At 36.8% G+C, this 22,523-nt stretch overlaps 1 protein-coding gene across 10 annotated transcripts in view; it reads left to right on the forward strand.

The window, feature by feature from the left end:
- MSR1 (macrophage scavenger receptor 1) overlaps positions 1 to 22,523 on the forward strand; it is a 741,681-nt gene that overhangs the window by 668,833 nt on the left and 50,325 nt on the right. For 6 of the 10 annotated variants that reach the window (XM_058442303.1, XM_058442300.1, XM_058442301.1 and 3 more), the window contains one exon: positions 1,865 to 7,680. In XM_058442303.1, the coding sequence (XP_058298286.1) occupies positions 1,865 to 1,998 (134 nt within the window). In that variant the 3' untranslated portion in view covers positions 1,999 to 7,680. Of the gene's footprint in view, positions 1 to 1,864; positions 8,670 to 10,748; positions 14,490 to 15,298; positions 15,814 to 22,523 lie in introns of those variants that run through there. The other 4 variants (XM_058442306.1, XM_058442305.1, XM_058442308.1 and 1 more) reach the window with 4 other exon arrangements.

Raw genomic sequence — 22,523 nt, forward strand, 5'->3', positions numbered from 1 at the left:
TCTGCTCTGGCATGATTGCATATGTGATCTCAGCTGCTTCATCTACCTAGAACATAAGCCCTCCCAGGAAGTCAGTCCACAGGAGTATGGAGTTTGGTCTCGTTCACTCACGTAGACATTCAAAGAAGATTTGCTAAATAAGTAAGTCTGATGATGAAGGAGGTTGCAGTAAGTCATTGATTAAAGGCAGTGGCTGAGGGTAGATACAGGGTGGGAATCCTATGTGACTTTGAGCACACACAGTTCCTTATCCTCTCTGATTTTCAGTTTCCTAAACAGTAAAATGACACAATAATGGCATTCAATTTCTGAAAGTTATTTGAGGATTCCATGGAACAATACATCAAATGTATAAGTGTTTCCTGCCACATAATAAATTCTTAAAAGAATGGGCTCAAATTTTCATTATTATGACCACAACCTTGGTATTCTAACATTCGTGAATTTCCTTACTGCAGTTTCTAAAAACGTGCTTACATGTCAGCACATTAACCAACTAAATAATTTCTTTCCTTTGCTGTTCATGTTGGGATGGCCTTGCTGGTGCTGTAGACATTGGGAGAATTCCCACTTTAAATTTCCTTTTCCTGGATTGTACAAATTCTACACTGCTGAAATCTAAATTCACTGAGTTTACCTACAAAATATAATGCGAAAGCATCACAGTAGCCCGGGTTCAGAATTCATGGAGCCATTCTCGCACTCTCCAAATTATGACAGAGCCACAGCTTTCACGAAAAGTTTAATTTCGGTTTGTTTATACAATTTATAAATGACAATAAATATAATAGATACAATTTATAAATGTCTCGTACTTCAGCTTCCTCCTGTATTAACATGGGAATAGTCTTACTATTTGTGCAATTGTTTTTATTTGCCTGTATTTTTAAGTAGCCCTTTGAGGCTTTCAAAAACTTTTTATCTACTTTTATACTTAAAAGGAAACACAGATATACAAACACATATACACATACAAACATGCTCACACATACAATCATAAACACAAAAGGGAACATGCCATGCCTAGTAAGATAATTTGAGAACTAAAAAGTGTCCCTGGCAAGGTTTCTGATTTTGAGATCATATTCCTTTATTCTTTTCCTTCTTCTGCGTTAAAATTTCAAGTCAAAACCTCAATACTGTTATAAACACCTCAAAAAATGCTTGGGCTCTCCAACTTACTATTACCACGCTTACAATTGATCAGCTCAGGAAAACCTTTGCTTGTCATTTTGTTGCTGTTTGTTTGTGCTTGCAATTAGTAACATTCTTAATCCATGGTTTCCTTACAGGATGGTTTGTAGGCCCTTTGCTGATTAGATTAGTTCTACTTTAATTAAAGATAGATAATGTATTTGATAAACCAGGCACACATAAATTGAAATACACGGGAAGCTAAGAAAAGGAGGAAGATGCTGATATTAAGTTTTCCTTTTTCCAGTTTATCTTACGTGCAAATACACCCCAAGACCCTTTGACATACGGATACACTTGGATCATCAGGTTATTACATATACCCATGATTATTAAGGCTGAAACTTTCTTCTTTATTTTTAGATTAATAATAAAACTAATTTGTCAAATCCTTAAAAAAAATTATTAATCTCTACTTTTATAGAACTGTGTAGGTAACTTTGTTATAGCTCTTATTATTTGCATTTTAGTAGTTTACATATTAATAGAGTATAAAGTGTTCTGAAGCAGGAGATTGATTTTTGATTCCTACTAGAGAGCACAGAACTTGCATACAGAAAATAATCAACACTTTTTTGTTTAATTAGTGAAGGAATTAATGGCTTTGCCCCACACAAACAGAAACGCTAAACTCTAAACTTACTAATGCAGTTGCACCTCATTATTGCAGGTACTGGTCCAATATGGCTGAATGAAGTATTTTGTTTTGGGAGAGAATCATCTATTGAAGAATGTAGAATTCAGAAATGGGGGACAAGAGCCTGTTCACATTCTGAAGATGCTGGAGTCACTTGCACTTTATAATGCATCGTATTTTCATTCACAACTATGAAATCGCTGCTCAAAAATGATTTTATTACCTTGTTCCTATAAAATCCATTTAATCAATATTTAAGACATTAAGAATATCGCCCAAATAATATTTTAAATTACAGGATTAATATATTGAACACCTTCATACTTACCATTTTATGTCTATATTTAAATCATTTTAACTTCTATAGGTTTTTAAATGGAATTTTCTAATATAATGACATATGTTGAATTGAACATACTGAAGTTTATAGCTTCCAGATTACAAAGGCCAAGGGTAATAGAAATGCATACCAGTAATTGGCTCCAATTCATAATATGTTCACCAGGAGATTACAATTTTTTGCTCTTCTTGTCTTTGTAATCTATTTAGTTGATTTTAATTACTTTCTGAATAATGGAAGGGATCAGAAGATATCTTTTGAGCTTAGATTGCAAAATCTCAAATCCACACATATTATTTTAAAAGAAGAATGTTTTCCAACTATTAAGATATCTCAATGTGCAATAACTTGTGTATTAGATATCAACGTTAATGATATGTCTTGGCCATGATGGACTAGGGAGCTCATTTTTCTTGTCTTGTACTGACAACTGTTTAATTGAATCATGAAGTAAATTGAAAGCAGGACATATGAGAAGACTGACCATCATTATATTTGTCCAGATAATTGGTGGATCAAAAATGCCACTTAACAGGAAGCTTAGTTTGTTATGCGTTTTAAATGGAATAATTAGCTTGTTAGAATTCTAGGACATGGTGTTTAAAATCTGAATCTAATTAATCCATTTTAACAAACAGAATGCAAACATCTTCAGTGCAGAAGGAAGAGACGTTGCAACTTTTTGGAGTCTTTTATGAAGTCAGTCAACATTTACAAGCGGCGGGGGGAGGGGGAACATCTTTAGTCCTAAAGGGACAATAACTCTGAGCATGCCGCAAAAAAGTAGCTTAGCAACTTTTTGTTGGTAGTCAACCCATCCCCAGGGCCATAGTGTAGAGTGTGAAAAGCTACCCTGAAACCCAGTAATTCTACCCTGAAAGTGACTGCAGAAAGGCCAGTAGTTGATATTAAAGCCCAAATGAATTCAACCTCAGCCCTGAAAACAGCAGAATTCTCAAGTTTCCTATAACCAATTCACAAAAAAAATGTAATTGTAAACTAGTACTATTATGGAATTACTCTACTGTTCTTTCTTTAATAGCGGCAAATGAAAGCATAAGCTTAAGCACTTTTTCATATCCTGAAGTCTCACCACACATAATAACCAAGTGGTAGACTCACAACCGTTCAACTTAAAAAGGCAAAACCTTACCTTGGAATTGGAATTACTGTAAACAGCCTACTGAAAATGCATTTTTGTCATGTAACATTCTTCTACTTGTTTAACATTGCTGATTTTCTCTGACAGCATAATTTTGTGGTTAAGAGAATGAATTCTGAATGTACACTTTCTGTCTCAAACCCTGGCTGTACTTTCAGCTAGTTAATAATTCTTTGTGTTCAGTTCCACTATCTAGGTATTTTCTTCAAAAGGTAAATACAATGGTTTCTGAAAGAATCATTTGCATTATCAGCCTGTTTAGGATGTCTGAGATCAGTGCCTCTGGGTTGTTAATACTATATTGCTGTATGGTATATGTATGCTGATTTACCACTTATGCATAAGTGGTATGCATGGGATGTCTGAGATCAGTGCCTATGGGTTGTTAATAGTATTAGCTATTAGTGTTAACTATTAGTATTAACACTATTAGTGTTAATAATACTATTAACAACCCATAGGCACTTGGGATGTGTGAGATCAGTGCCTATGGGTTGTTAATACTATATTGCTGTATGGTATATGTATGCTGATTTACCACTTATGCATAGATAGTTATATCTTTAATAAGTAATCTAAAAATCCTTTTTGTATTTGAGAGAATCTACTAAGTTCAGTCCAGTCAGGAAAAGAACCTAATAGCACCAATACAAATTGAGGACTTAATTTACTTTGGAATGCTGAATTGCATTCACTCCATTAAAAAAAAAAAACAGAAATTTGCTATTTGGTTTTTTTGAAAAAATAGCCATCTAGCATCACGTTAAATGCAAAATGTATATTTAAATAAAAGAAGAAGAAAAAAGACCAAAGGGATGTAGAAAATAAAGAATAACCATTAATATCTAAGGGCAAACATATTCCACCTAAATTATCTAAATAGTTTCAAATCAAAACTTTCCATTTTTTCAAAACGTATAGACCATAGTAGTTTGTACTTAAGTAAAGTATTAGATTAATTCGTAATGTGCCTATTACAAATAATATACAGTTGACCCTTGAACAATGCAGAGGTTGGGAGCACTGATCCCTTCACAGTGAAAAATCCACATATAACTTTTGACTCCCCCAAAACTTAACCACTAAGAGCCCACTGGTGACCAGAATCCTTACCAATAACATAAATAGTCAATTAACACATTTTTTGTATTACTAATACTGTCAATTAACACATTTCATATGCATGATGTACCGTATTCTTACAATAAAATAAACTAGAGGAAATAAAATATTAAGAAAATCATAAGGAAGAGAAATATATTTACTATTAATCAAGTGAAAGTGAACCATCATTAATGTCTTCATCCTTCATTGTTGTTTTCATATTGAGTAGTCTGAGAAGGAGAAAGAGGGGGAGTTGGATTTGCTGTCTCAGGAGTAGTAGAGGTGGAGGATCCATATATAAATGAAACAGTGCACAGTTCAAACCCATATTGCTTAAGAGTTGACTGTAATAATATTTGCTATTAAGGGTAAAATGAAATATTTGTACCCTCAGTCATTTGCTTGATCAGTATGGCAGTGATATGTATGCCCAAAGCAATCACAGTCAAGAGATACAAATTTACCATCACTGGGTTACGATGATAAGCATTATTTACTCTCCAGAGTTGGAGAAGCTCAAGGCTGGTGAAGCTTAAGATGCCATGTTAAGTAAATAAAATCAAGAATCTGGCAGAGAGGAGGAAAAAGTCAATGTTTGTCAGGTAGACAATTAACAATGTTCCCTCAGAAAAGCACAATTAGGAGATGATTATGTTGAGATTTTTTTAATTCATTGAGACAGTAGATAAGAATTTTAGGAACATGTGTTTGGCACTAGATGTGGCTTTCGCTTTTAATCACACATATAACCATAATATAGCCGGATTTTTTTCAACTATGTATTTTCTTTGCACTTTTTCTTTATTGAATGTTAGGTAATACATTGTTAAATGTTTTTTTCTTTAACCACACCAATTTTCTGGTTACATAACATGGTGAAATATGTATTCCTTTCTGATATTTATCAGCTATTTTCCTTTGCAGAGTAATTTATGTTTAAAACTCCTAGAATTTATATTTTTAAAATGTTAATATCTTAACAAGAACTTATTTTATGTATATGTTATTACTGAGTACATTTACTTAAACAAAAACAAAGAGCAATATTAACAAAATGATGGAGTAGGCAGCTTCATGAATCCATTCCTTTAGAGAAATATCAAAAAATAAATAGTGGCAGAATCAACTTTGTCAGGACTCTGAAAAAAGTCAAAATTTTACAGCAACTAAGCAAATGTTGTGTCAAGAAAAAGGCAACTTTGAAACAACAGGAAAGTTTGTGATGTTTTTACCTGCCTTCCCCCTACCTCCTCCTGGATGCAGCAGTGTTGTTTGTTTGTTTGTTTTGTTTTGTTTTGTTTTTTGTCTTGAGGCAGTGGTAGGCAGTCTACATTCATAGCTTGGGCCCTTGGTCCCTGGTTCCATAGGAAGCAAAGATGACCTTCTTCACAAATGGTTGTGTTTGTCTGTTTTAATCTGTCTAAGAAATTCCTTGAAGGACTGATGCAAAGCATTCAACTCTGTTTCACTTAATTTTGAATTCAGGTTGGTAAAGCAGTGTCCATTGTTCAAAAACACTGTAAGCTGAAATAACAACCCTCAAATGCATGGGTCACAGCATTATAGTTGAAACACGAAATAGAGAGCATAAGGCCTGGTAGCAAAAGCTGAAGACAGTTTCTTTGGGAAATTAGGATGTTCAAAAAAAATGAATGCAGGGAAATTCAGAAAGCCGCATGCATGGCCAGGGCAAAACACATGCCTTGAAAAGAACTTAAGCTTTCACCTTGGGCTGATCTCTAGGATTAGTGCAAATCTGGTTAAGTGTTGAAGGCGTGCCCAGACTCAGAAACAATCTGCAAATACTGAGAGAGATGGATTGTTGTTGGTTGTGTTGGTTGTTGCAGATTTTGTATTTTGTCTTTTATTTCTGTTTTTAGTGCTTGGCATTCAAAAACACTAGCTTAACACAAAGTGAGGAACAGAGACTCCAGTGATCATCAACAATAAGGAACACAGTCTTGGTAAAAATCATTCAGGATAGTCACAAAAAAATAAGCAAAAGAAATTAAAAGAATGGTCACTGAGGAAGTACACACGTTGTACCTACTTGACAAAGACATTAAAACAACTGTCTTAAATGTGCTTTAAAAAGTAATGGACAAAGAATGTAAGGAAATAAGAAAAATAATATATTAGCCATATTAGAATATCGATAAAGATACACAAATTACAAAAAATAGAGCCAAACAGAAACTGCATCTGAAAATACAATTACTAAAATGAAAACATTATTAGAGGGCTTTAACAGCAGATTTCAACAAGCAAGAGAATCAGTTCATCTGAAAATAGGACAATTTAAATTGAGTCTGAGAAGCAGATAGGAAAAAATAATGAAGAAAAGTAAAAAGAGCTTAAGGGACATGTGGGACGTCATCAAGTGGGCCAAAATATGCATTATGAGAGTCCCAGAGATAGAAAGTAAAAGAAAGAATATGTAAATAAATAATAAACAAAACTTCCCAAGTTTGATGGTAGGCATGAATCTACAAGCCCAAGAACCTCAAGAAACTCCCACACCAAGACAAACTGGTCAAACTGCTGAAAGAAAAAGACAAAGAGAATCTTGAAAGTAGCAAGGGAGAAGCAACTTGTCATATACAATGGACCTTCAAAAAGATTAATAGCTGATTTCTCATCAACAGAAACCATAAGGCCAGAAGACATTTGGATGACATATTTAAAGTACTGAAAGAAAAAGAAGAAACAAAACCCCCAAATCTGTTAGCCAAGAATACCATGTCTGGTAAAACTGTCCTTCAAAAATGAGAGAGAAATTAAGACTTTCCCAGATAGGCCGGGTGCAGTGGCTCATGCCTGTAATCCCAGCACTTTGGGAGGCCGAGGTGGGTGGATCACCAGGTCAGGAGATCGAGACCATCCTGGCTAACATGATGAAACCCCATCTCTACTAAAAAACAGAAAAAATTAGCTGGGCTTGGTGGCAGGCACCTGTAGTCCTACTCAGGAGGCTGTGACAGAAGAATGGCGTGAACCTGGGAGGTGGAGCTTGCAGTGAGCTGAGATCACACCACCGCACTCCAGCCTGGGCAACAGACCGAGACTCCATCTCAAAAAAAAAAAAAAAAAAAAAAACTTTCCCAGATAAACAAAAGCCGAGGAAGTTTATTGCCAGTATGTCCTGCCCTCTGAGATATGCTAAAGGGACTCCTTCAGGTTGAAATGAAAGAACACTAGACGTTAAACTGAAGTGATATGAAGAAATAAAGATCTTCAGTAGTGGTAAGTACATGAGAAAATATAAAAGCTAGTATTGTTGTATTTTGTGTTTATAATTTCATTTTTTAATTTCCTGCATGATTAGAAGATCTAAGTGTTAAAAATAACTATATGTTTATTGTATAATACACATAATATATAAACATGTAATTTGAGACAACAACAAAGTGTGAGAAATATGGAGTACTTAGAAGCAGAGATTTTAAATGCTATTGAAGTCAAGTTGGTATCAATTTAAGATAGTTGTTATAAATTTAGGATGTTAATCACCATGGTAGTAACTAACAAAACATCTAAAAATATATTCACAAAAGGGAATAAGAAGAAAACAAAATGGTTCACTACAAAAAAAAGTCAACTAAATACAAAAGAAGGCAGTAATGGAAGAAATGAGAACCATAAAAGTATGAAGCGTTTAGAAAAATGTTGGAATGTCAGAAGTTAGTTCTTGTCAGAATTACATTAAATTCAAATGGATTAGGTTCTCTAAGGCAGCAATTGGCAGAATGAAACTTTCTTTTAATGATAACTGTATGTTGTCTGCATGAGACTCACTTTAGATTCAAAGACATAAACACATTCAAAGTGAAATGAAAAAAAGTATTTCATGCTAATAGTTACCAGTAGAGAAATGAAGTTGTTCTTTTAATATCAGATAAAATATAATTTAAGTCAAAAACTGTTAAAAAATGTAAAGACCGTTATATATCAATTAAAGGACATGATATATTGATAAAAGAGAGAAGATACAAATTCATCAAAAAGATATAACAATTATAAACATGTATGCAACAAAACTCTGAGCCCCAAAGTATATGAAGCAAACACTGACAGAACAAAGTGAGAAATAAACAGTTCTACAATAGTAGTTGAAGACTTCAATACAATACATTCAATGATTCTTAACACTTATAGAAAGAAGATCAATAAGGAGATAGAGGACTTGAACCACCCTATACAACAACTAGACCTAAGAAGCATATATGCATATATATATAAAACATTTCACCCAACAGCAGTAAAATGTACATTCTTCTCAAGTGCACATGAAATATTATCCAGCATGAACCTATTTGTGATTGAATGGCCACCATAAAATCTCAATAAATCTTAAAAAACTGAAATTGTACAAGTATCTTTTCTAGCTACAGTAGAATAAAGCTAGAAATTATCATAATTATTGCATTATTATACAAGGAAAACTGGAAAATGTATAAATTTGTGGAAATTAACACACTCTTAACCATTGGGTCAAAAAATAACTCACATGGGAAATTAGAAATACTTGGAGGAGATGAATGAAAATTAAAACATAATACACCAACACTTAGGGAATGCAGTGTAAGCTGTATTCAAAGGAAAATTTATAGCTGTAAATACATATATTAAAAAGAAGAATGATCTTTTGGTGTTATGATGTATGTGTTAATTTTCACCCAAGCCTCCTGGCTTATAACTAACATAGGCCTTGTTACAGTCTTTTGTTATAATGTTGGGTGTGTTAGGCCACAGGGGGAGGCTGCTGACCTTTTCCTACCTTCTTTTCACCTGCCCTCAGGCAGGACTCCAGGCTTCCCTCAGCTTTCTTATTGTGGGTCTTAAGGCCTTCCAAAAGAAAGAGTCACGACCTGTACTTTGGGGGAAGGAATGCTGACATCGTGAAGCTTTAATAAAAACCAAAAAGGACTGAGTTTGAAGGGCTTCCAAATAGCTGAACATGCGGAGGTTCCTGGAGGGTGGCATGCCCAGGGAGAGCATGCACACTCTGCACCCCTCCCCCCATACTTAATTGTATGCATCTTTTTATCTGTATCCTTTGCAATATTCTTTATACTAAACTTGTGTTTCCCCGAGTTCTGTGAGCTACTCCAGAAAATTACATGAACGCAATTATAAGAAGGAGATGTGGGAACCCCAAATTAAAGCCATTTGTTCAGATACTTGCACCTAGTGTTTGAGGGTATGGGGGACAATCTTAGTGACTGAGCCTCCAACCTGGTATATAGTGTCAGAACTGAAGCAGAAGGCACTCAGCTGGTGTCTGCTGGTTAATGCATGGGGAAAAACTCCCCACATATTTAGTCACATAATTCTTCTTCTGTGTCAGTGATCATTGTTTTGGTGTGACAGTGGAGGAAAAATGCAGTTAAAGAGAGTCTTCCCTACATAGATCTCAAATCAAAAACCTAACTTTACACACGAGGAACTAGTAAAAGAAAAGCAAGGTAAACCTAAAGCTAGCGGAAGGAAAGAAATAATAGCAATTAGAGCAGATATGATAAAGTAGAGAATAAAAATACAATAAAGGGAATTGGCCAGGCACATTGGCTCACACCTGTAATCCTAGCACTTTGGGAGTCCGAGGCGGGCGCATCATGAGGTCAGGAGATCGAGACCATCCTGGCTAACATGGTGAAACCCCGTCTCTACTAAAAATACAAAAAATTAGCTGGGCGTGGTGGTGGGTGCTTGTAGTCCCAGCTACTCGGGAGGCTGAGGCAGGAGAATGGCGTGAACCCGGGAGGCAGAGCTTGCAGTGAGCTGCGATCATGCCACTGCACTCCAGCCTGGGTGACAGAGTGAGACTCCATCTCAAAAAAAAAAAAAAAAGGAAGGGTGGGCCTCATGGAGGAGGCAATGGCGAGAGCACACAGAACAAAGAAAGGAAGGATTTTTGTCCGTAACATAGTCAGTCCCTGCTACTGTGTCCAGTCTCCATAGGCTGGGGTTGGACGACACAATCTAAGCTGATCCCGATTGGCTACTTCAAATGGAGCAGGGGTGGGGTCTACAGAGCAATTTCGGAACTAAGGGTGCCAAATAAGGAACAGATGTGAGTTGTTACAGATTGGGAATGGAAGTAGGTTACAGATTGGGAACAGATGTGGGTTAATTGATTTGGGTTACAGATTGGAAATGGCTGGAAGGTTGTTTAGCCTAACTAGGGGCAAGGAGGAAAGGAAGTTAGGCTTTGAAAACAGAGGACAAGTGTAACCTCTGAAGAGGATCTCACTGTTTCCAACAACTTCTCCGTCTTGATTTTCATAATTTTTCCTCTTCAAACTTTTTAGAATCTACCTACAAGAATAAGTACATCTATAAGAACTTTCAGAGGTAAGGCCTTGTAAATACTGTTGTAATTGTTCCATCGAGGGGAGCTGTGTTATTAGCGATGGAATAAGGACAGACTCGTTGTTAAGCTCTTTGAAGGGCTTAAGCTCATGGCATCCCTTTAGGTCTCCAAGGAATGCTAAATTTTCCCCCTGTCGTGAGACACACGAGGTAAAATTGGCATAGGGAGATGGAGGCTGGATGGCCCTCGGGGGCTGACCTGCAGGGTTGTCGGACTTCAGGGAACAGCAGAGAGAGAGAGGGAGAGCGTGGCAGAATTCATTACCCCAGGCTGTGGAGTCTTGTAAGAGAGCTACCATACAGCTCACGTCCTGTCAGCTGGAAGGAATAAAGGAGGTATCTTAGGTTTAGTTTGGTAGGACTCTCTCCCAGAACAATGGCCCATGACTCGAGGTGGCGATGCCTTCTTGACTTGGGTATGATGAGTCCATCCTCTTTCTGCTGTTCGTACTGTGGTCTTGGTGGTTGGAAACACTAGGAATGGTCATTCCCAAGCAGGTTCAAGTTTTCTTTCCTTCCAACTTTTGATGAGGGTGTAATCCCCAGGCTGATGCTGATATGCTAGGAACTCTAGGGGTGGCGCCTGTGCTAAAAGACGTTTAGTTCTGACGGAAGAGCAAGTGGAAGATCTGATCTTTTGTTTCAAACATAGGAATGTCAGCAGTGGAGTGTGAAAAGGGCAACCCATATAGCATCTCACAAGGAGATAAACCAGCATCTCTCTGAGGGGCAGTTTGGATTCTTAATAAGGCAATGGGAAGGCATTCAGTCCTTGGCAAGCGAGTCTCTAAGACTAATTTGGTTAAGTGACTCTTCAAAGTTTGGTTCATTTTCTCCAGTCTTCCTGATGAAGGTGGGTGCTGGCAGGGAGTATGGTATTCCCATGTTATGTCTAGTGCTTGGGTTAATTTCTTAATGCCATGTGCAGTGAAATGAGTCTCATTATCTGCCAAACCTGGGTATAATCTTTTCCATCAGTGCTTTAACTACATCATTAGCAGTTGCAATTGAAAAGGGAATAGCTTCCACCCAGTGAGTAAGGCGATCTACTATCACTAATAAGTAATCAGTATAAATAATCCCTTCTTGGTTTTGCAAGTGATTCAAAGCCTAATTTAATGCAAACAATTCACAAGTTTGGGCGGACCAATTATTAGGCAGTCTTCTTGACTCTGTTCCTGCGAGAGCTTCCCCATCAACTACTGAATACCCTTTGTCTTTTTCCTTCATTTACCCAGGAAGAGCCATCTATAAATAAGTGCTGCCCTATTTTGAAAGGGATCTCTTAAATCAGGCCTGACTTTTGTGTGATAATCAATTAAATATAAACACTGATGCTTAGGTCCTTTTAGATTTGGATTCCCTGTTAGAAAACCTGCAGGGTTAAGTGAATTATCAGTGGTTACTGTTAAATCATCTCTTCCTAATAGGACAGCTTTATACTTTAAAATCCTTGAGTCAGTGAGCCATCTTCCTGCTTTCTGGTTTAAAATATTTCTAACTTGATGGAGTGTGCCACCTTACATATTTTAAGTTTGGGCTAGAGGTTTCTCCGTACTTAGTGAACTGTAACTTAATCGGATGTGTAAACAGACTGTAACTTACTCTTGTACCAATCATGAGTTGTGGTCAGCTGTTCAAACTGTGTTCCAATCAGGCAAACACTGTAACCAATCTGGCTGTTTCAGTACCTCAATTCCATTTTCTGTGTGTCACTTTCCTTTTTCTGTCCGTAAATCCTCTGCAACCATGAGGCAGCATAGAGTCTCTCTGAACCTATTCCAGTTCACTGGGCTGCCTATTCGTGGACTTTTCTTTGCTCAATTAAACTCTGTTAAATCTATTTGTTCTAAAGTTTTTCCTTTAACGAGATGTACAAAAATGTTCTAAAGTTTTTCCTTTAATGAGATGTACCAGAATGTACAAGAATGTATAATGTTTTAATTCTCAAGATAGATGGTGGCCTCATAGGTGTTCATTCTATTATTATTCAAGTTTTTTGGAAGTTTAATTATTTCATTACAATGTTTAGAGGAAAAGGTATTGTAGTGGTGTTACTAGAAAGGGGTCCGGATCCGGACTCCAAGAGAGGTTTCTTGGATCTCGTGCAAGAAAGAATTTGGGGCAAGTCCATAGAGTAAAGTGACAGCAAGTTTATTAAGAAAGTAAAGAAGTAAAAGAAAGGCTGCTTCATAGGTGACGCAGCAGCATGGGCTGCTCAGCTGCGTATACTTATTATTACTTTTTAATTTTATGTTAAATAAGGGGTGGATTATTCATGAATTTTCCACAATGGTGGACCTATTGCGGTTCCTAATTCTCGGAACTAAGAGTTCCTCCCCTTTTAGATCATATAGGGTAACTTCCTGACATTGTCATGTAAACTGTCATGGCACTGGTGGAAGTGTCTTCTAGCATGCTAATGCGTTACAATTAGCATATAATGAGCAGTGAGGGTGGTCAGAGGTCACTCTTTTCACCATCTTGGTTGTCCTAGGATTTTGTCCAGCTTCTTTACTGCAACGTGTTTTATCAGCAAGGCCTTTGTGACCTGTATCTTTTGCCAACCTCCGATCTCATCCTGTGACTAAGAATACCTTAACCTCCTGGGAATGCAGCCTAGTAGGTCTCAGCCTTATTTTGCCCAGCCCCTATTCAAGATAGAGCCACTCTGGTTCAAACGCCTCTGACAGGGGTATATTTGAAGGTGATTGTTTGCAGAGAGAGGGAATGGTGGCCATATCAAACGCTGCAGTGAGTTCAAATGCAAGAAGTAGCAAGTGTCCTTTGGATTGAAGAACCTAGTATATTCCTGTTGACTTGGCAGTTGTGTGGTGCAGTAGGAATGGAGGTTGAGAAAAGATAGGAAATTGTGAGGTAAAGACAAGGAATAGCACCAACATATATGAAAGACATATTTATTCCAACAGAATTCTGTTGTAAGATGGCCTGGACACAGTTCAAAAATAGACCTAGCTTGAAGAGGTTTATCACATGTGTTTTTCTGTGTTTGTATTCCCATTGCACTTTAAACCAACACGCATTGTAAGCAGTTTCTCTGCTGAGAAGCAATAAAGATGCAGCAAGTGCTTGTAGTCATGCAGTATGCATTTTTAGAGACCTTGATTGCTTGACTTTATGCCACTATATATAAATGACAAGCATCCAATAAAAGTTCAACAGGATGGGTACGTTTGGGGCAGATTTACCTTAAGTAGGAGTGTACTAGAGGTAGAAGGGGAGTTTCCAATTGTTGACTCAGTTTAAGGGGTTAAGAGGAAAATGAAAGATGGAGAGGAATAGATCCAAGAATCAGGAAGAGACAAATGAGACGAGGAGAAATAAAATAGTATGAGAAATGAGGATTAGGAAAAGCCTTCTTCAATTTGCAATTCTTGACCCATGAGAGTACATTTAATACTTCCTTTGCCTTCATTAAATTAATTCACAGTTAAAAATGAATTATCTGTGTATAACACATTGTAAAACTATGTACTCTCTTCTTGAAGCAGCCAAGCTGTGGTATTTAACTATATGCTTACAAAAATGTTAATCTTATGGCAACAACTACCAGAAGATTTTGTAAAGTCAGAAATAAATGATCACAAATGAAGGTTAAGTCAGAACACCATCCTAAAATGTAAAAGTGGAAGATAAAAATTTAATAGTAGTAATCAAAATAAAAGATAGTCAATGATCTGTTCTTAATAGGGTTGCCAGATTTAGCAATGATGACAGGATGACCAGTTAAATTTGAATTTAAAATAAAAGACAAATAATTTTTACAGTATAATTATGTTCCATGCAATATGTAGAACAGACTTACATTGAAAACCTTAATTTGCTGCTTATGTGAACTTGAGTTTTAACTGAGTGCTCTGTATTTTAGCTGACAGTTCCATTTCACAGGTGCTGTCGCTGATCTTCAGAGTTAAACAATTTCCTTCTTTCTGTTTCTTACTCAATTTCATTTTCAATTTTTCTGTCATATTCTCTTTTTTTAATATTGTATATCTTTCAGAGTAGTAACAAATAGAATGAAGTTTCAGTTCTCTGAGATCTTATGTTTTAGACTAATTGCTTTATTTAGAACCTTTTCTCAATTATCTAGTCACACTTTGACATTTTCTGGTAATAGAGTTCCTTAGTATTCTACTTCTCCTTAAAATTAATTTTGTTCAGAAGACTTAGTTCTAAATTTTATGTCTCTGAATTTTGACTTTTCAGTAAACTCAGTTGAAAAGTGCTTTGGTTATAGTACCATGCATTTTGTTGCAGATGCAAGAAATGTTAGCATCCTGTTGACAAATGACAGATTCTCTGCTTGACTAAACTCTAGTCAGGCTCCTCCTAAATCTCTTCTCAATTAGGTCCTGACATTTGAACTTTCGTGTTTGTCTGTACGTTGCCCAATTTTAGCAAGAAATCTAAGTCAGTTTAGCAATGATGCCCCATCTTCAATATCTGATCACCCTTGATATCTTATCAGGTTTCTCCTCTTCCACCATCCCAGAGGTGACGTCTAATCATCCTGGCTGGCCTTCAGCAAGAATCCTGGTAGATCAGCTTAGCCAGAATCCACCCAAACTCCTGCATTTTCCCCTACTGGCTCCCCACCTTTACCCTGATCCTGCTACTTGGCTGTAAATTTTCACATTTCCTTGTTATATTCAGAATTGAGCCCCATCTCTCTCCTGTATTACAAAACCTTGTTATTGTAGCCTCTTTCAAATGAAGTCTTCCTTACTGTTTTTAATGGGTGTCATGAATAGTTTTCTGTCCAACACAGAAACAAGTAATTTTTTAAAAATTGAAAGAATTATTCTGAAATCTACTCTGGGAAATAGACATGGCTATGTTAATAAGGATTACTTTTGCAAATGCGGCTCATGTGGAACTCTATACCAATTTCCACCAACCCCCTTCTTGGTGCAGTAAAAGAGAATCAAGATACTCATTTAGGGAAATCAATCCTCTAAACCTGTAGTAGATTTCATTGCTTAATACTCTCTCCAAATACAAATATAAAAATGGATTAAAATGATTTATTCCAAGAGCAATGCATTTCTCTTAGTAAATTTTAAATGCATTAAATAAATGCATTTAAATTTAGTAAATTTTAATGCATTTTACTTTGTTATATGAAAAAGATGTTAAAATACATTGGATTTTACAAAAACTTGCCATGCTTTGCAGTTGTGTTCAAATCTGTATCTTCATTTCCCTTGAAATTATCGATGTAAAATAAACATTTGTAATTTGATTCTCATTAAATGTAAACTATTAACATTTTAAAGTGTTCTTCTTAAGGCAAATGGCTTTCTAAAGATAAATAACATCCATATTATTGATTATATTGATGTATATTCCCAATATCACCAAAGAAGAAGTACAAGGCTTTGTAGTAAAACTAACGTGGGACTTAGCCCTAGCTCCACTCAATTCTGCCGTGTGATATTGTATAAGCCACTTAAACTCTGTATCTCAATTTTTATTTTTCTAAAAGTGATCTAATTAGAACTGCTTTAGAAAGGTACCGTGAAAGTTAAAAATACTAATGCAAGCAAAACACTTTTAATGCCCGGATGATTCTGAGTGTTCATGGTACCATTTATCAGTGGGGAATCTTTCATCTGAGACTTTTTTTCCATTTAGGAAGCATTAATGTTTATTATATGGACATTCATTATCGTTTAGGATTCCTTACACCTTCCCTACAGAAAGGTGAATACATGGCAAAGTACAAAGAATGTTGTCAGGAAACCTTCCAATGCCTATTTCCAGTCATATTTTTCATCTTGCCATCCTCTTCCCCTGTCCCAGTTACTTGATATCTTTATGTTGGCTCTCATAAGATGTATAAAAGGAGGGTGGAGAAAGAAATTTTCTTAGTGGCATGTCATCTCCCTGGATCTATAAAACTTAGATCTTCAGAACTACTCACTTGCAAACTCGTACCTCTGTTAGCATTTATATGATGCATTATTTAGAACTCAACTGTGAATCTCAGATCGGATCTGTTTCTTTTGTGGCCAAAAAAAAAAAAAAAAGCTACCACCATATCTGCTTGCCTTCCTCTTAGTAATGCAGGTACAGATAGGTATGACTATGCTACTGGGTTCTAACTAAAGAAATGTCGGAAGAAATAATATAAACTACTCAGAGGCATCATCCATAACATTTCCCTCTGAATCTTTCCCTCTCTCCTTCTTTCTCCATTTTCAGCCTGAAAGTTATCAATGAAGAAGCCAAATCATAGAAATCAGAGTCTCTTACAGTATTATGAACTGAATATTTATGTCTCCCCCAATTCATATGCTGAAATCCTAATCCCCAGTGTAATGGCATTAGGAGGTGGGAGGAGGAGACTTTGAGAGACAATTAGATCATAGTGTGGAGCCCTCATGAATGGGGTCAGGGCCCTTCTAAGAAGAAACACAAGATAGATGATTTATTTCTCTCTTGACCATGTGAGGATACAACAAAAACACGACCATCTGTAAACCAAGAAGAGGGACTTCAAGAAATGACCATAGTGACAGCGTAATCTGGAACCCAGTTCCAGCCTTCAGAATTGTGAGAAGTAAATATTGTTCAAGTCACCCAGTCGATGGTACTGACTTATAGCAGCCCCCACTGACTAAAACAGAAATTGGTACTGAGAAGTGGAGTGCTGGTGCAACAAATACCTAACGATGTGGAAGGAGGTTTGTTACTAGGTAATGAGTAGAGAGGCTGAAAGTGTTTTGAGCTGCGTTCTAGGAAAGGCTGCTGTTATCATTAGGTGACTTATAAAGGTGATTCTGGTGAGGGCTCAGAAAGAAAAGGGGAGAGCTGAAAATTCTTAGAGAATACACAAAGAATCAGCTAAGAATGTGGATAGAAATATGAATATGAATAGTGACTCTGATACAGTCTCAGACAGCAATGAGGAACATGTTACTGGGCAATAGAGAAAAGGAGATCCTGATTACAAAGCGGCAAAGAGCTTGGCTGAATTGTGCCTGCGTTCTCATGTTTTATGACAAGTCAACCTTGAGAGGATGGAAGTTGGATGTTCAGCTGAGGAAAATTCTAAACAAAGTGTTGGAGAAGCAGCTTCGTTCTTCCTGACTGCTTATGGTAAAATGTGAGAAGAGAAGAAAAAAAAATGAGTTGAAAATGGAATTGTTAAGCAAAAGGAATCAGAACTAAAGATCTGGCAAATTCTCAGCCTGTCCACATTAGAAGAAATATGAAAGTCCATTGGAAAGGGAACACAAAGGTGTGAGACACCTGCCATTTGATAGAGATTAGGGTGGATAAGAACCACAGATTCAATCACCCATCTCAACGGAAGCCAGGACTAGAGATGGGCTGTTACCAGCAGATACCCTGACAACTGGGACTAATGGAAACACAAAGTGAGACAAAAGGAAGAAAGACTGTGAATGTGTGCTGTCCTTCAAGAAAGGGGAAGAAGAACCCCAAGGGCGATTTGGAGACTCTCTGGGCCACTGCTTAGGTTTCAGCGTGGCAGATGGCCTCCAACGGAAGTCGTGGGAATGGGCCACTTGGAGTTGTGGGCAGGGGGATGCACAGCAGAGCCTTTGGGGCAGTATCTCAACCCCAGGGAACAGTGATTTGGGCAGGGCCTTGCTGAGTGAAGGGGTCGATGTTGCCACCCTAGTGGGTCCAGAAGTCACCTCATCAAGCCAAAGAAGATAATTAACAAGACTTAAGATCTCATAGAATTTGCCCTGCCAGGTTTTGGGCTTGCCTGGGGCCCAGTCTCTTCTTTTCTTATTTCTCTCTTTTTGGATAGGAATATTTATCCCACATCTATCTCACCATTGTATTTTGGGAGAAGATGACTGTGGTCACCGTGCATTTGGTGCTAACAAGTAGTGACTATGTATGATAAACTACTATGGAGTAACAACTGAGAATTTCACTATTCCCAAAGAAGCTTAAAAATTAACAGGCAAGTCAGGGTCCAGAGAAATAGGTATACATGAACTCAGACATCAAGAATACTAAACTAATATATCTGTATTTATAGTTACACAGTACCTAAATGTCATGGAAAACTAGAAAGATAGAAACATGTTTTTGAGGTAGTGAAGTTACTGGAGTGAAAATAGGCAAGTGGAAGCACCCTAGAACATATTTGAAGGAGTTTAACAGTTAAGAATTTTGGAAGGAAGTATTTTACATGTAATAGAAAAGTACAGAGGGGTGGCTTAAATTCGGTACAATCTGTGAAAGGGTTAAAGGCACTGAAGATTGTTATAGGAGGACGCAAGAAGAATACCTACCCATCCAAACAGGGGAGTAGGAGAGACTTCCTGACAGAAGTGTTTGCACCTGCTTCGGTGATTAAGAACCTAAAGATAATTTGGAGGAATTTTGGAATGTTTATACAGGAGTAAAGATGGTCAAAGATACTCACTTCCATCTTCCCTGAATCCATAAATGTGCTACGTTATATGACAAAGAAAATTAAGTTTACAGGTAGAATTATAGAAGTAAAGATGGTCAAAGATGCCCACATCCTTATTCCCAGAAGCCATGAGTATTACATTTTGCTGTATGGCAAATGAAGACTAAAGTTACAGGTAGAATTAAGGTGCTTATCAGCTGACTTTAAAATAGAGAAACTATCCTTGTGAGCCCAATGTAATGCTTTAAAACTAGAAGAGGGAGGCAGAAGAGGAGGTGAAGAAATGTGAGGGGGACTCTCTCCACCATTGCTGGCTCTGAAGATGGATGAAGAAAACTTTGGACCAAGGAATGCAGGAGCATCTAGAAGCTGGAAAAGGTAAGAAAATGGATTTTCCTTCAGAGCTTCCAAAAAAAAAAGCAAACTGCTGAGATCTCGATTTTTGCCCGTTAATATCTATGTCAGACTTCTGATTGTATTTGTGTTGTGTTAAACTTCTAAATTTGTCCTAATTTCTTACTCTTCCAGCTTCAGGCAGCTTCTTGACTTGTAGCTGCATCACTGCAATCTCTTCCTCCAAGGTCGCATTGCCTCCTCCTTCTTCATTCTGTGTGAAACCTCTCTGACACACAAATGTCATTAGATTTAGGGACCAAACAGGAAAGTCCAGGATAATCTTCTCACATGCAAAACTACCAGAAGGAGAGAAAAAAAGCAATCCTGTTCTGATTTCTAAATTCTGAAAATATGTTGCATGCTACTGAGAAGCTAAAGTCAAAATTCTAGGTAGTGACAAGCCAATAATTTTGAAACAAAAATGCCAAAAATAACAAATGAAAAAAATTTTAAGGAATCATCTCTTTAGAGAGCACATATATTATAAATTTAAGAAACATATTAGTTCATAATTTTTAAAAAATATATTGGTAGAGAAAGGAGAGAAGAGGCAACTTTACTATATAAACTTCAGGGGAAATCTTTGCCCTTTCTAATCTAATGGGTTCTTCTGTTTGTTTCGGGAATGTTGTTTTTTCTCATAGTTGGGAAAAATCATAATTATTTATATTAATTTTTATTAATTTAAATGACAAATATCAATTAATAGACACTTTGAAACATTACAACTGAGACATTCAATCCTGCAGTTGGGTAAGAGCCCATGTTATAATCCCAATTTTATAGATAAAAATATTAAAAATAAGGGTTTAAGTCATATAGAATACAGAAGAACTAAAATTTGAAGACAGTTCAAGTTTTCCACTGCTGTATAATAATATCACACTGCTTTTTAAACTGTTAAATCATTTAACACTGCTATTTTGAAAAAATCAAGTTTTCTTATATCCCACTGCTATTTTTTGTTGTTCTTTTGCTTTGTTTTGAATGGAGTTTCGTTCTTGTCGCTGAGGTTAGAGTGCATTGGCATGATCTCAACTCACTGCAACCTCCACCTCCTGGATTCAAGTGATTCTCCTGCCTCAGCCTCCTGACTAGCTGGGATTACAGGCACCTACCATCACGCCCGGCCAATTTTTGTATTGTTAATAGAGACAGGGTGCCATGTTGGCCAGGCTGGGTTCTCAAACTCCTGACCTCAGGTGATCCGCCCGCCTTGGCCTCCCAAAGTTCTGGGGTTACAGAGGTGAGCCACCGTGCCCAGCCCCCACTGCTATTAAAGAAAATAATTTTCTTATATCCACAGACTTAAAGATAAGTACAATATTATGCAGAGCTTGTGTTGAACTTACCTCTAATAGATGTCATGATTCCTTTCTCTCTGAATTCAGGTACTTCAAGCTGCCTTACTTGTAGAGAATTTTCCTTGATGGTACAGTTTCAGGGAGAGCATTGGCATCAGAAAAGCATAATTGCTTCACTGACCCAGTTCATGACATGAGTTATATCCATGTCTACAAATTGAGAAGACTGATTGTTGCAGAGTCACCTCACTGAGTTCAGGGTTTCATTACCCACACCCTGTTGGGGACTGGTCATGGTAGGAAGCTGACCTGGTCCCTGTTGTTGTGGTTGCTTAGTGTATTTTATCTTAACATCTTGTCTAGGTCTTTGATCCATCTTTACCTTCCTATTGATTATCTTACTACTTGACTGGTTTTGACACATTGTCTCATTCCCATTTATGGTGAAACAAGTTTCTAATGACAGTGGTGCCCCCTCAGAACTAGATTAGGATTAAGATATTACAAAGTTTTAGAAATTAGCTTATTAATGTTTCTGTTGATTTTTATGACGATGTTCTCACATGAGTAATCAGTTAAAATCAACTTTAAGTTATCTAGATCCAAAATAAAGAAGAAGAAATCCCATTAACTGTGTCTCTCAATTGTTCCTCTCCTACTCCTGTTGACATGATTCTGATGCCTAGAGAGGTCCCCACTCCCAGGCTGTCTTCTTCCCTGAGTAGAATCACAGTCCTTCTCTGTCACTATTCTGCTGTCTTAAACTATGATTGAAATGCCATTTTCTTCTCTTGGCTTACATGTATTCTGTTTTTTCCATCCATCTCTTTCCAAGGACCTCTGTCTCACTCTATTTGCCCAAACCAGAGAAGACCCTCATGCTCTATAAGAATTTTACTCCCAAATCTTCCTCCACCTCCTTTTTCTATGCATTCCATTCACAAAGCAGTCCCCTCTAGTTAAGAAGATCTATAAAACTCTTAAGTACAGGCAGTCCTGACTTAGGATGGTTTGACTTAATTTTTTGACTTTACGATGGTACTAAATTGTCACAATTTTGACATAATATGCAGTATTCAATAAATTACATGAGATATTCAATACTTTATTATAAAATACCCTTTGTGTGAGATGATTCTACCCAAGTGTAGGCTAACATAAGTGTTCTTAGCACATTAAAGGTAGGCTAGGCTAAGCTATAGTGCTTGATAGTTTAGGTGTATTAAATGCATTTTCAATTTGTGATATTTTCAGTGTGTGATGGATTTATTGGGACATAACCTCATTCTAAGTCTTGAAGTATCTGTGTAGAGTTTTGCAAATGAAAATTATAAAGTAAAATGTTAAACATATATAAATCCATATATAGAATAATTTCCTCTCTGTAAAATGTCTAAGGTGATGATAAAGAAAGGAATAAAATAAAATGGTAACATAAGATCAGGGCAAAAGCAGTGACAGGAGACAAATTTATATTTAATACTCTGTTAGAACCATTTGTCATGGTGTGGGGCTCATAGTACTGAGATGAGGACTTGGAATGCTCCTCTAAGAGATATGGAAGCAAGGATGTTTTGATAACCAAGACTGAG

This window comes from Hylobates moloch, unplaced genomic scaffold (assembly GCF_009828535.3).
Source record: "Hylobates moloch isolate HMO894 unplaced genomic scaffold, HMol_V3 SCAFFOLD_8, whole genome shotgun sequence".
Taxonomy (NCBI): Eukaryota; Metazoa; Chordata; class Mammalia; order Primates; family Hylobatidae; genus Hylobates; species Hylobates moloch.